At 37.0% G+C, this 13,218-nt stretch overlaps 1 protein-coding gene across 9 annotated transcripts in view; it reads right to left on the reverse strand.

Moving 5' to 3' along the window:
* Nucleotides 1-9,380: 9,380 nt before the first annotated feature.
* LOC137243909 (uncharacterized) overlaps nucleotides 9,381-13,218 on the reverse strand; it is a 489,952-nt gene continuing 486,114 nt past the window's right edge. For all 9 annotated transcript variants that reach the window (XM_067772226.1, XM_067772227.1, XM_067772228.1 and 6 more), the window contains exon 8: nucleotides 9,381-12,311. In XM_067772226.1, coding sequence (XP_067628327.1) covers nucleotides 12,212-12,311 — 100 coding nt within the window. In that variant the 3' untranslated portion in view covers nucleotides 9,381-12,211. The remainder of the gene's footprint in view (nucleotides 12,312-13,218) is intronic.

Below are 13,218 nucleotides of genomic sequence, written 5' to 3' on the forward strand. Positions count from 1 at the left end.
ATAACCGATGCTTAGAGCGTGCTTTGATTATGAATGTATCCCTTCTTTGCCCTCATAAATGAAAATGTGATGAGCCCAAGCCCACAAACAAAAACGATAGAACAAATTTGAAGCCTGACGTGAACACACTGATTGGAACTTATAAGTGTGGGTTAAAAACTGGCGAACTCCGGCCTGGCAGGTATTCTTAACGGAAACGTCCTAAGGAAGCAGAAGAAGCACACGCACCGCTGATGGGATCATTTTAAAAATACTTTAGTTGCCTTGGCTGTTGTTGTAACCGCAAAAACACACTTAGGGGAGTGTGTGGCGGATGTAGGCAGTCCTTTGTCGGATATGAATCCTTCTCGCACTAGCCCGAGTGGCCCTGGAACGATTTTTTTGACTTCTCTAACCTTTGGATGTGTGTTTATTCGCTTCTTGGGACAGACATGCCTACCGCGGAAATATTTTGAGCGCCTAAGCCTGCTGGGTGTCTCCAATTGGCGTCAGTTAGCTTAGTGGAGAACACACTAAATAGCTAAACGCCGTCAACGTAGTTTCTAAATTTATATTATTTATAAAGAAATATTATTTCATTTTTCCAGGTTACCAATTTTAGATACAAATAAATATGCAGACTGTGATAAACGAGAATCATCGTTTTAAAAAATTTCAATCGCAAAATATAACTATTCTTTTGGTATCTGGTGTATTTGGTTTGTGGTATTAATTGCTTCAAATTTCTTCAGGTAGATTTTATGTTAATTTATGCCATTGTGATATATGTCATCATATGTCTTCAATGCTGTTTTATGCTTATGTTACTACTATACGTTATATTGTATTCTGTTAAGCCATGGTCGTTTGTATTACCGTTTTTCCCATGTTTTTCTTGCATTGCCTTGAAACCATTGCATGAAGCGACGCAATGCATCCTACTTACGGAAACAATGCCTGCTCTTTGCTCCATTGTGAATGATAACTAAGTGTGATATCTTATCTGTCAAATGCCTGGCAGGATGTTCAATATGGCTACTTTTTAGCGTTTTGACAGAGTGTTCAATATGGCAGCGCATACGGCCGGCTATCTTCAGCGGGTGATAGAAAGAGATACAGAATGAGACAGTGATAATCAAATACAAATCAGGTGATCCAATCACTTTGGAATTTTGACGTCTATGCAGAAGATATCGCACTTAGTTATCATTCACAGTGCTTTGCTCAGCTCAGCTGTATTGTAAATGTGTTTTTGTGTATGACTGTACAGAGGAACTCGCTTTGTTTTACAAACGATGCATGGTTTCCACGGAATGTACGGATTGTAAAGTTGCAACAACAAAATATACGGAAAAATTACATGCAAACCTGCTCCAAGGTATTTTTCTCAATCCTCTCATTTCGTTCCCGATAAAATTGAGCAAATTCGATTCACATAGATTGTTTCGCTATTTCGTTTATTGAATGTGTTAGTCGTCGCTGAAAAATCGGAGTAGCTACATCGGAGGAAACTTTTGTGTACGTCTTTTAAAATAACACATTATACAAATAAAAGTTCAAAGCACATTCGAGCCCCAAATTCCAGCCTTCGCTAACGCTAAAGCTCCATCGCCAAAAATGTCTTGCCATATGTTCATAAGGAATAGCAGCTCACGTCTAACGTGAAAGTATAGCAGTTAGGCTGTTGTTGTTGTTGTAGCGATAAGGATACTCCCCGAAGGCAACAACAACAACAACAACAGCAGTTAGGCTGCACGCTTTTCTGCGCACTTGATACAGCTTTTGAGATCTTTGGCAATGTAATTTTAGCGTTAGCTAAAGTTGGAATTCGGAGGCAGCTTTTGTTACCCAAAAACTCCATCGCCAAAAATCTCTTAAACAATATCAAGTGCGCAGAAAAGTATGCAACATATAGTATCATATGGTCAAGAGTAACAACAGCCCAAGGCCCGGTTTTTCAGTACAAGTTCAACTCAGTATTAAACTATGCTTAAACTTATTATTTTCAGTCTACTTTAACTCAATTTTAAGCTGAGCTTAAGAGGCCGATCTGGCATGGTTAAACTCTAGTTAACCTATCGGTGATTTCCGGTTCAAAATGGCTTCGAATATACCCAACAAGCATTTGGCTTGAGTACCATTAGAGCTTATGTTGATAACTAGCATAGCTCTAAAATCTTAAGAGTTGTTACGAAACAGTGGCTCTACTTGAGAGTCATAGTGTACTTAGCAAAAGAGGGCATTTTTTATAAAGCGAAAAATTCTTTTACTTAAGTTGAAAAATGATGGTTCCCAACTTGTGGTTCTTTGACTGAACTCAAGTATAAGATTCTAATACTACAAAAAAATAAAATAAAATATATATGATTTAAAAATTTTGATTTTGGCGACCTTTTTGTTAACTAATCAGTTTTTCCTAGCTGGCTTGAGGTCCGAATTGAAATAAAACAAGTAAGGAAAGTTAAGTTCGGGTGTAACCGAACATTACATACTCAGTTGAGAGCTATGGTGACAACATAAGGGAAAATAACCATGTAGGAAAATGAACCGAGGAAAACCCTGGAATGTGTTTGTATGACATGTGTATCAAATGAAAGGCATTAAAGAGTATTTTATGAGGGAGTGGGCCATAGTTCTATAGGTGGACGCCATTTAGGGATATAGCCATAAAGGTGGATCAAGCTTGACTCTAGACTTTGTTAGTACGATATGGGTATCAAATGAAAGGTGTTAATGACTATTTTTAAAAGGGAGTGGGCCTTCCTTCTATAGGTGTTCGCCTTTTCAGATATCGCCATAAAGGTGGACCAGGGGTGACTTTAGAATATGTTGTACGATATGGGTATCAAATGAAAGGTGTGAATGAGTATTTTAAAAGGGAGTGGGCCTTAGTTCTATAGGTGGACGCCGTTTCGAAATATCGCCATAAAGGTGGACCAGGGGTGACTAGAATGTGTTTGTACGATATGGGTATCAAATTAAAGGTATTAATGAAGGTTTTAAAATGGAGTGGTGGTTGTTGTATAGGTGGTCGCATTTTCGAAATATCGCCATAAAGGTGGACCAGGGGTGACTCTAGAATTTGTTTGTACAATATGGGTATCAAAAGAAAGGTGCTATTGAGTATTTTAAAAGGGAGTAATCCTTAGTTCCATAGGTGGACGCCGTTTCTAGATATCGCCATAAAGGTGGGCCAGGGGTGACTCTAGAATGAGTTTGTACGATATGGGTATCAAATTAAAGGTATTAATGAGAGTTTTAAAAGGGAGTGGTGGTAGTTGTATATGTGAAGGCGTTTTCCAGATATCGACCAAAATGTGGACCAGGGTGACCCAGAACATCATCTGTTGGATACCGCTAATTTATTTATATATGTAATACCTGCCAAGATTTTAAGGGTTTTTTATATCGCCCTGCAGAACTTTTTCATTTTCTTCTACTTAATATGGCAGGTGTCATAACCATTTTATAAAGTTTTTTCTAAAGTTATATTTCGCTTCAATAAAACAATCCAATTACCTTACCACGTTTCATCCCTTTTTTCGTATTTGGTATAGAATTATGGATTTTTTTTTTCATTTTTCGTAATTTTCAATATCGAAAAAGTGGGCGTGGTCATAGTCGGATTTCGTTCATTTTTCATACCAAGATAAAGTGAGTTCAAGTAAGCACGTGAACTAAGTTCATTAAAGATATGTCGATTTTTGCTCAAGTTATCGTGTTAACGGCCATGCGGAAGGACAGACGGACGACTGTGTATAAAAACTAGGCGTGGCATCAACCGATTTCGCCCATTTTCACAGAAAAGAGTTAACGTCATAAAATCTATGCCCCTACCAAATTTCAAAAGGATCGGTTAATTTTTGTTCGTCTTATGGCGTTAAAAGTATCCTAGACAAATTAAATGAAAAAGGGCGGAGCCACCAACTATTAAAAACCGGGCCTAACTCCTGTACTTCTACATGGGACGGTTATAGCTCCGTCACATAAGCAGTTTTTCATATAGATGAGTTTAACACAAGCTATGCATTATGAGTAGATTGCACGTATATTAATGGAGAACGGTATATTGAGCGAAACTGGTGCCATCTGATATGGAAAAGTAGCCAACTCCCAAATTTTGTTGCAAGCCAATCATAAGAAGAAGAATTTGACATTTGCTTTGGCTAAGGGTGTTGGCACACTTTGCAAGTGAAATTATTTTTCCCACTGGTTGGTAAATTTTCTAAAATTTTTCGCAATTAAAAACTGCAATATAACTATCGAATACGACACAAATTATGTTAGCAAGTATTTTTGTTGTATAGGGAGAATGTTTATAACAGTGCTTCGCGAAATTTTGTATGTGAATGGGCAAGGCGTAATAAACTTCAATTGCCAAGTCTGAAGTTGCTTTATATTTACAAACGCAACATCTTGGTTGATTGTAGCGATGTTATTTGAATGCATAAGCTTCGTTAAACGCATCTATATGAAAAATGTCATTGTACCGCGGCCTTCATGCTATGCACTGCGAAGCCTAATGAAGTACACGCAATTCCCATTGATCAGATATTGTTTGTGAGAGCAATGTTTGCTGTGCCCTAATATGCAATGCAAGTATAACTGGCCCTTTATACCAGTGGTCGGCAAGAATTAAAATGTAAGTGGAATAGTAATACTATGTTCAAACACACACCAAATTGGCAATTTATACTATTTGGGCAATTTATTACGCAATTTGTCATATAATAAATTGCCAATTTAAAAAAAATTGCGTAATAAATTGTTTCAAACTGCAAATGCAACATTGTAAAGTGTGTTTATTGAGTATATTTAAACGTCAGCTACGCACGGCTGAACTATATGGTTGGCTCATCTCATCAGCTGATTTTATGTCTTTCATTTCACTGGAGTAGAGATTGTCAAAAGAAGATGGCAAACTCAAAATGAAACCAAAACATTGAACACATTTTCTTACAACACACAAAAATTTCAAAGTTTTATGTTTTCATTCGCCTAATACCAACACGCACATTTTGACAGTCTGAACAAAGGTATGTTCTTGCTGTAGAGATGAGCCAACCAGCTATCAAATTACTATTGTGTAAGCTAAATAGAGTTGTATGAACAGCACTCAATTCAAATCGAAATTTCCTCAATTTTTTTTCTGTTTGAACATAGTATAAGAGCGAGAGAATGAGCATCCCAGCAGGAAATAAAAACAGTTATATCAAAAATTTTTTAAAATTTCATTTTTGATTCAGAAATAGTTTGAAATATTCTCAAGCCCTTCAACTCATTAAGTTTTACTCGCTTCGTAGGGTAGCCGATATTTTTACATGCAAATGGATATGAAATTTGGCTTGTCAAAGCGGCTCACCACGGCAAATATCGTAAAAATAGTGGCGATCACTTGCTTAAAAATTATATTTCATACATTTCTGCAACCAGGGAAATACAAAGCGTTCAAAAAATATTAAAAAAAAACATAAAGATACATTCATGTGAATTTTTTTACTATTTCGCTAAGTTTCTTTAAACATTCTATAGTAGTTTTTTGCAATGCAGAAGTTCAACTTTTTATGGCTAAGAAAAAAGGGAGTCCAGAATGAAATTGTTACAACTTTTGTTAAAATAATTTAGAAAACTCATATTGTATTGGAAAGTGATTATATATAACATACCCAAAAAGGTAAAAACTCAAGCCTAAACACGTTTGGAAGATGAGCTACATATGGGAAGGCCGTCGTACTAATCGCGTTTCCCATTGGAAATCTATATATATAAAAAGAACTGTACATTTTGATTGTCACTCCATAACTCGAGAACGGATAGAAAGATTGACATGAAATTTTTATGAAAGATACAGGAAGGAGAGATGATGGTTAGTTAATTTTGAAATCCCAAATCGGTTTAGCCATTCTTGAGTTTGATTTTTTTTAGAAAAAATTCAAATATGTATATAAAAGAAAGTGGTGTTAGTTACACTACGCATAACTCAAGAACGGATGAACCGATTTGGCTGAAAATTGGTGGAGAGGTAGCTCAGAACCATGGAACGGACATGGGATACTTTTTATCCCGTTCCGGCTAGGGTGTTGAGATCAAAACGTGGACCTGGGTAATCCTGGGATATGTTTGTAGAGTATGGGTGTCAAATGGAAGCTGTTGATGAATGCTTAAGTACAAGGTAGTTTTCATACCTATTGGTGACTACGGTCTCGAGATATAGGCCAAATCGTGGACCCGGGCACCCCTAGAATGTGTTTGTACAATATGGACATGAAATGAAAGCTGTTGATGAGTGCTTTAGTACAGGGTAGTTTTCATACCTATTGGTGACTAGTGTCTCGAGATATAGGCAGAAACGTGGATAAGGGTAACACTAGGATGTGTTTTTAAATTATGGATATCAAATTGAAGCTGTTGATGTGTGCTTTAGTACAGAGTAAGTTTTATGCCGCTGGGTGACTAGGGTCTCGAGATATAGGCCAAAACGTGAACCCGTATACACCTAGAATGTGTTTTTACATTATGGGTATCAAAGTGAAGCTGTTGATGTGTGCTTTAGTACAGAGTACGTTTTACACCGCTGGGTGACTAGGGTCTCGAGATATAAGCCAAAACATGGACCCGGGTACGCCTAGAATGTGTGTATTATGGATATCAAATGAAATCTGTTGCTGAGAGCTTTAAAGTAATTTTCATTGTGATATTCGATTTAGTCGCATCAACCTGGCAAAACTGATAAATATGCATGCGAAGCCGAAATAAAGACATGAATTAATAATACCCACATACCTATTTACATACGTCCTATTCGATTTGCCTGAAATTTGGTATATAAATTTGCCTATATTAGTATTTACGATGCTTTTTTCCGGGAAGTAGACCAGAGACGGACTGGGACTGTGATTAGGACTAGGACTGGGATTGAGGCTGAGACTGAGACTCGGAGTGGGACTGGGACTGAAACTCGGAATGGGACTGGAACAAAATACATACCGCCAAGAATGAGAAAAACCTGAGAGAAGAGAAAAGAGAGAAGGAAAAGACTGAGAAAGAGATAGAATGAGACGAAAATGGTGATAGATGAAGCGAAAAATACGCAGAGAGGAGTGAATACAAAGATTAGGAAAAAGTGTAGAGGGGCGAGGGCAGAGTTAGACGGAAAAAGATTATTAAAATGTATGGAGATAGACCAAAAATTTAGGGCAGAACAACGTCTGCTGGTGCTGCTAGTATTTATCATAGAGAACTTTGCGACAGTTGTGTGTAGTGTTTATTCGTTGCTGCCTCGCTAACGACTGACGATGGAGAGTAAAGGACACGGCACAATGAAATTTTTCATATAGATGCGTTCAACACAAGCTTATGCATTCCAATAACATCGCCACAATTAACCAAGATGTTGCGTTTGTAGATATAAAGGAACTTCAGACTTGGCAATTAAAGTTTATTTCGCCTTGCCCATTCATATACAAAATTTCGCGAAGCACTGTTATAAACATTCTCCCTATACAACAAAAATACTTGCTAACATAATTTGTGTCGTATTCGATTGTTATATTGCAGTTTTTAATTGCGAAAAATATTAGAAAATTTACCAACGAGTGGGAAAATTAAATTCACTTGCAAAGGGTGCCAGCACCAAATGTCAAATTCTTCTTATGCTTTGCTTGCAACAAAAGTTGGAGTTGGCTACTTTTTCATGTCAGATGGCACCAGTGTCGCGCAAAAATTTGCGACGCCATTTCTGAAATACGTGCCTCCTGTGACTCCAGGTGAGATGCCATTGTCGATGTTTGTGCAGATATTGTGCTCGTCTCTGTCTGCGGTGTTTCGTTTTTTTCTTCCATTTTTGTTGTTGTTTTGTCGCTATCAAAATGAAAAACATACTCCCCAGCATTGATTCCTTCAAAAACCATAGCTACACTTAGTCGTCTTTGTAGCTGGGATTTGTTGCCAAAAGTAGCCAATCCACGGACTTCCAACTCCTCCTTCAGTTGCTGGATCGTCAATTCACTCAACTTTGCCATGGCCAAGTTGTATTCCCAATCTTCGGAATTTATTCAACAATCCCACTTCTGACACCAATTGTAACGAACTTACTGCAATTGCCCTTATTTGCAGTCTTCTGCTAACGTTCGAATCACTGAACTGTTGAATAAATAAATCCACTATTCAATAATGCAAAATGGCCTTTATTAAAGTTCTTCACAATATAACGTACTTCACAATAAATAACTCTACTACTGCTCGCCAGGTGGCTTCTCAAATCAAACTGATTGTCGCGCTTCTACTGTTGCTGCTTTTATACTGTGTGATTTCTCGTTCGCATCTTCTAAGCGCTTCCATTTGCAGAATCTACTAGTTGGCCATCAGCTATACTTCTCCTACGCGCGTGTATGTGTGAACACAATTATAATTGCATACTTTTGGGAGCATCTCAAATAAGATATCTGCATGTGTTTGTGCGTCTCTTCTCTGCTGCGTGTACGTACATCTGTGTAGACATAATGATTGATTTATTGATGTGCAGACAAGTCACTGCTTAGCATCGGCTTAGAGATGATAGTATCCCTTAGTGTTGCTAATATTCGTCACAATATAGATTTTTATTTTTCACACTTCACTATAATATTAAAACGAAATGAAGATTTTCTTTGCTTTTGAAATTCGGCTTAAAAATTGCACATGGAACAACTAAAGACTCTCCTGAATTAAAAAAAATGTCTTAGTACCTCAAATCGCGGGCCCCCCTCTCGCCGGCCTTGGTGATGTGCTATACTTGATATCATTCGCTATAATATTTTTTATTGATAAGCACGTTGTTTAATTAAACACCAACCAATTACACGGAAGTATATCCGCATCACCTGAAAATGTGAGTGCCGGTGCGTATACGTAACATTTTATTATTACGTATAAACTAATAAAAAAATTTGCAATAAGATAATATTGCAACTATAAACTGAGATATAACCTATCCTATATTTCAAGTCAGATCAAACTACATATGGGGTGAAAAACAAATTCAAAATCGATTCAGTAGTTTAGTAGTCCATTGACCTCAAACATAGTGACACGTGTTTTTTATATATTGAGATAAGCAATCTGTGCAACATGCAAGACAAAGCGAATTCCACTGATGTGTTTTGTATTAATGTTTCATGCATATACACTACAAATACAAATATATTTACTACATACATAGCCATATGCATATTTGAATATACTAAATCCATATATAGATGCATTTATGTTTAACCATTTTTATTTATTTTATGTTAATTATTTATTTAATGAATTTATTTATTTAATACACACACAGCAACATGAAATAAATTACGTTATTAAGTCTAAAATCGTAAAAAATGATTTTAATATAATATAAATATATATGTATGTATGTTTTTAAAAATTTGTAATGGTTTTTTTGTAAAGTAATGCATTAAAGTAATTTCGTTTGCTGTTTATGTTTCACATTAAAACTGCAATGTTGTTGTTTAATACTTAATATTTATTTCCCATGTTCAATTTAACTATATTTAAGTATTATATTTTATATTTATATTTTAGCTTTTAAGTGTTTAAATTTACGTTTATTGTATTTTTGCTGTATGATATGTATATTAGGGTGGACCTTAAATTTTTTTAATAATGTTATTTTCATTCGCGGCCACCGTGGTGCGATGGTAGCGTGCTCCGCCTACCACACAGTATGCCCTGGGTTCGCACCCCGGGCAAAGCAACATCAAAATTTTAGAAATGAGGTTTTTAAATTAGAAGAAAATTTTTCTAAGCGGGGTCGCCCCTCGGCAGTGTTTGGCAAGCGCTCCGGGTGTATTTCTGCCATGAAAAGCTCTCAGTGAAAACTCATCTGCAAGGCAGATGCCGTTCGGAGTCGGCATAAAACATGTAGGTCCCGTCCGGCCAATTTGTAGGGAAAATCAAGAGGAGCACGACGCAAATTGGAAGAGAAGCTCGGCCTTAGATCTCTTCGGAGGTTATCGCGCCTTACATTTATTTTTTTTAAGTATAAGATACATACATACATATGTATGATTTAGTTCTGATTGGAAAAGCTTAAGGCGTGTCGCACCTGGTCGTTTTGCTGAGTTTCCTATAGGGTTGCAAAAAATTAAACGCTGATAATGCTATAGGTGAAGACGAAGCATATACGTTTTGGGTTCGATTGAAACCGCTAAGCATGTCGCATGAGGATCAAAACTCTGACTACCCTATGAAGACACAACCTAATCATTAATCAATACCAAAATTTACTGTATAATGATACTTTCGACAATATATTGAATACGCTTCGTCCTGCTATAAGAATTTCATAAATCCGGCCAATTTCTCCAAAGGAGGCTGTAACTTTAGCGAGAGAGCGTAATCTTCTGAAAAAGCATGACCCTGGCAATCCCCCTAAACTGGGACATAAACCTGCGCATCAGACGGCTTGTGGACAAATACAAGCGGGCGAAATGGGAGAAATATCTTAAGAAACTACGGATGCCAAGAAATGTGCGAACGCTTTTTGCCAGTTGACAAATCCAAAAGGCATGCCAACAGACGCGCACATAAGCATAAACACAGTGCGTCTTCCATTGAAATAGTTAAGCCATTTAAAGCACTAGGCCCGGACGGAATTGCCATGCCGATGCTTAACAGCCTTGGCCTTGACGGATTTAAAGACCTGTCGCTCATTTTCAAACTGTCTTTGTCCACATTCGTGATGTCTGAAAATATGAAAAATGTAGAGGGTGGTACCGCTATTAAAGTCTTATTTGACCGCAAACCGGCGATTTTGCAATTATCAGCATTGGTTCGAAAATTACATTGGGCCACCACCGCGCTAAACGCCATTAACACACAAATAAATTACCAACTTAACCATGAACCCCACCATAGAACAGTACTTGTAGCACTAGAATTATCAAAATTCTTTGATGCGGTTGATCACTGCGCTTTACTGCGCGATTTAGAAAGGCTATACCCTTCCTCGCAGTCTCAAAAGGTGGATTGCAAACTATCTGTGTGGTGGGCAGGCATCGGTCTAGTTCAGGAACGAAGCAACAAAGCAACAAAGCTCAAGGGTGATATTCTATCATAAGAGTATTTTGCCGTTTCAGCTCAAAGAGCATAAAAAGGCCCTCAGAGGCATCGACATAGAGTCGGCAAATTACTATGCCAATAAATGCCCGTTGAGCCCCTTTACTCAATGACGAATCCTAAAACTTTGCAGTTGATGAAAGCAATTTCCCCAGGAAGACGTGCCTTACTCTAGCACAACTTCGTTCTGGATACTGAAATGGGTAAAGCTCTTACTTAATCGGAATCCCAATTAGGCCCCCACATGACACCAACCATGTTTTCATTTACAATGTGGTATATGGTAATGTTATTTACCTGAAGCCGAATAAAATAATTTATTAACTTTTTACTGACCACCCTAATATAAATACATATATGTGACCCGGTCTATGAAAAGGTGGCTTCTGACTCAAAAAAGAAATTGCGAGAAACAGCTGTTAACAGCTGTTTTTTTTGAGTCATAAGCCACCTTTTCATAGACCGAGTTACATATAAAAATGTGAATATATGTAGAATTAAACAAATTGTTTGCATTGTTAAGACATTTTTTATTTAAATAATTTTTGTTTTTAATTTTTTGCTTGCATTTGATTATTCAATATTCTATGTATAATTTGCTTTGTTGTTTTTGCTTTGTTTTTAGTAATATAGTTTAAGTGTTTTTTTTTTTAAGTTTCTTTTTTGTGTAAATAAAATATATTGCGTTTTTTTTCAAAGTTACTTGTCGTCGTGCACAATTATGTTTCCAGTTTAGTCCCTAAAGATGTGTTGCCACATATAATAATAGCAATGTCTTGTCAATTCCGACAACATTCCGATAAATTATGTTTGAGTTGTATATAAATCTATATAATTTATTTATTTTTAATTAACATTTTACGCTTCGTTTTTTCAAATCTTATTTATGCTTGCGTTGGGCGAGTTTTTTGGTTTTGTTTTCATTAAATATATTTTAGTGTGTTTTAATATTTTAAATGTAACTTTTAATTGTTTTATTTAGCTTTTATTTTTGTTTTTATTTTGTGACTTCTTAATTGTAATACATTGGTGTGTAGGTGGAGGCGGGCTCATTAAGGATTAAAATTTTTCAATTCAAAATACCTTTTTTATTTGTTTGTTTGTTTTTTCTTTTGCTTAGTCTGCAAATTTTTTAAACACCTTGTGCAAGACTCTCCTTTGAAAATGTTAGCATCGACTGTTCCATCGGTTGTGATGATAAGATGAATGGGGAGGTAAGCATCTGCAAAGGACTAAAAAAGTGAAATAGTAAAGAGTTTTATTGTACAGTTAAAGTCGTTTACAAGAGAAAAGGCTCCTTAAATTAAGTTACAATTTTTTGACGTTGTAGCGCTAAAAACACTTGGGGGAGTGTTATCGTTGTTGATAGTCCTTTGTCGGATAAAGATCCGTTACGTTCTGTTAACAAGCACTATTAACGTACAAGCCCGACTATCTCGAGAAAGATTTAATATGATCACATTGAACTTTCGCGACCATCACGCCACCCACGCCTTTTTTTTGTTGGACGCTGGGGTAGCACACCCTCAAGTGGCCCAATGAAGCCAGGCTAATCCTGTTCATGTGTCCGCATCCCGTTAGGCATAACGACACGGGGGGGGGGGGGCGGAAGGAAATTAAGTCACCACTACTTCGCATGCGCATTTCTCTGCGCTCCATTTCAACATGCATCAATTGCGTCATAACTATAAAGGCCATCTTGCTCACAGCAGACCAACAATCTATTTATCACCCACCCCCTACTTCCATATGGAACTTGGGGTCTCCAGAGCCTCGGCTGTTAAAGAAACAGAATTCGCCACGGGAAGGTTGACAATTATCTTGGAAAAGCTATAAGTTGCGCTGGCAACCCCTTGGAAGGGTTACGCTACGCAACCCCTTGAATCATTTGGGTATTTTAGTCGCCTCTTATGACAGGCCTACCTGCCTCGGGTATATTCTAAGCTCTCTAACTCGCTGGGAGAACTTTTTGACGAAATTTTCAGCGGTAAAATTGTCAAAAAAAAGCTGGAACTAAAATTGATTTTCATTAATTGGGACTAGGACTCTCGTCCCTTTATAAAATTATTATCCGGAGACCCACGGCGCTAGAATATTAATTACTCTGCTGTTTCGGGAAGGTATTGAATTCAATACAGG

Source organism: Eurosta solidaginis, chromosome 3, assembly GCF_040869045.1.
Source record: "Eurosta solidaginis isolate ZX-2024a chromosome 3, ASM4086904v1, whole genome shotgun sequence".
NCBI classification, from domain to species: Eukaryota; Metazoa; Arthropoda; class Insecta; order Diptera; family Tephritidae; genus Eurosta; species Eurosta solidaginis.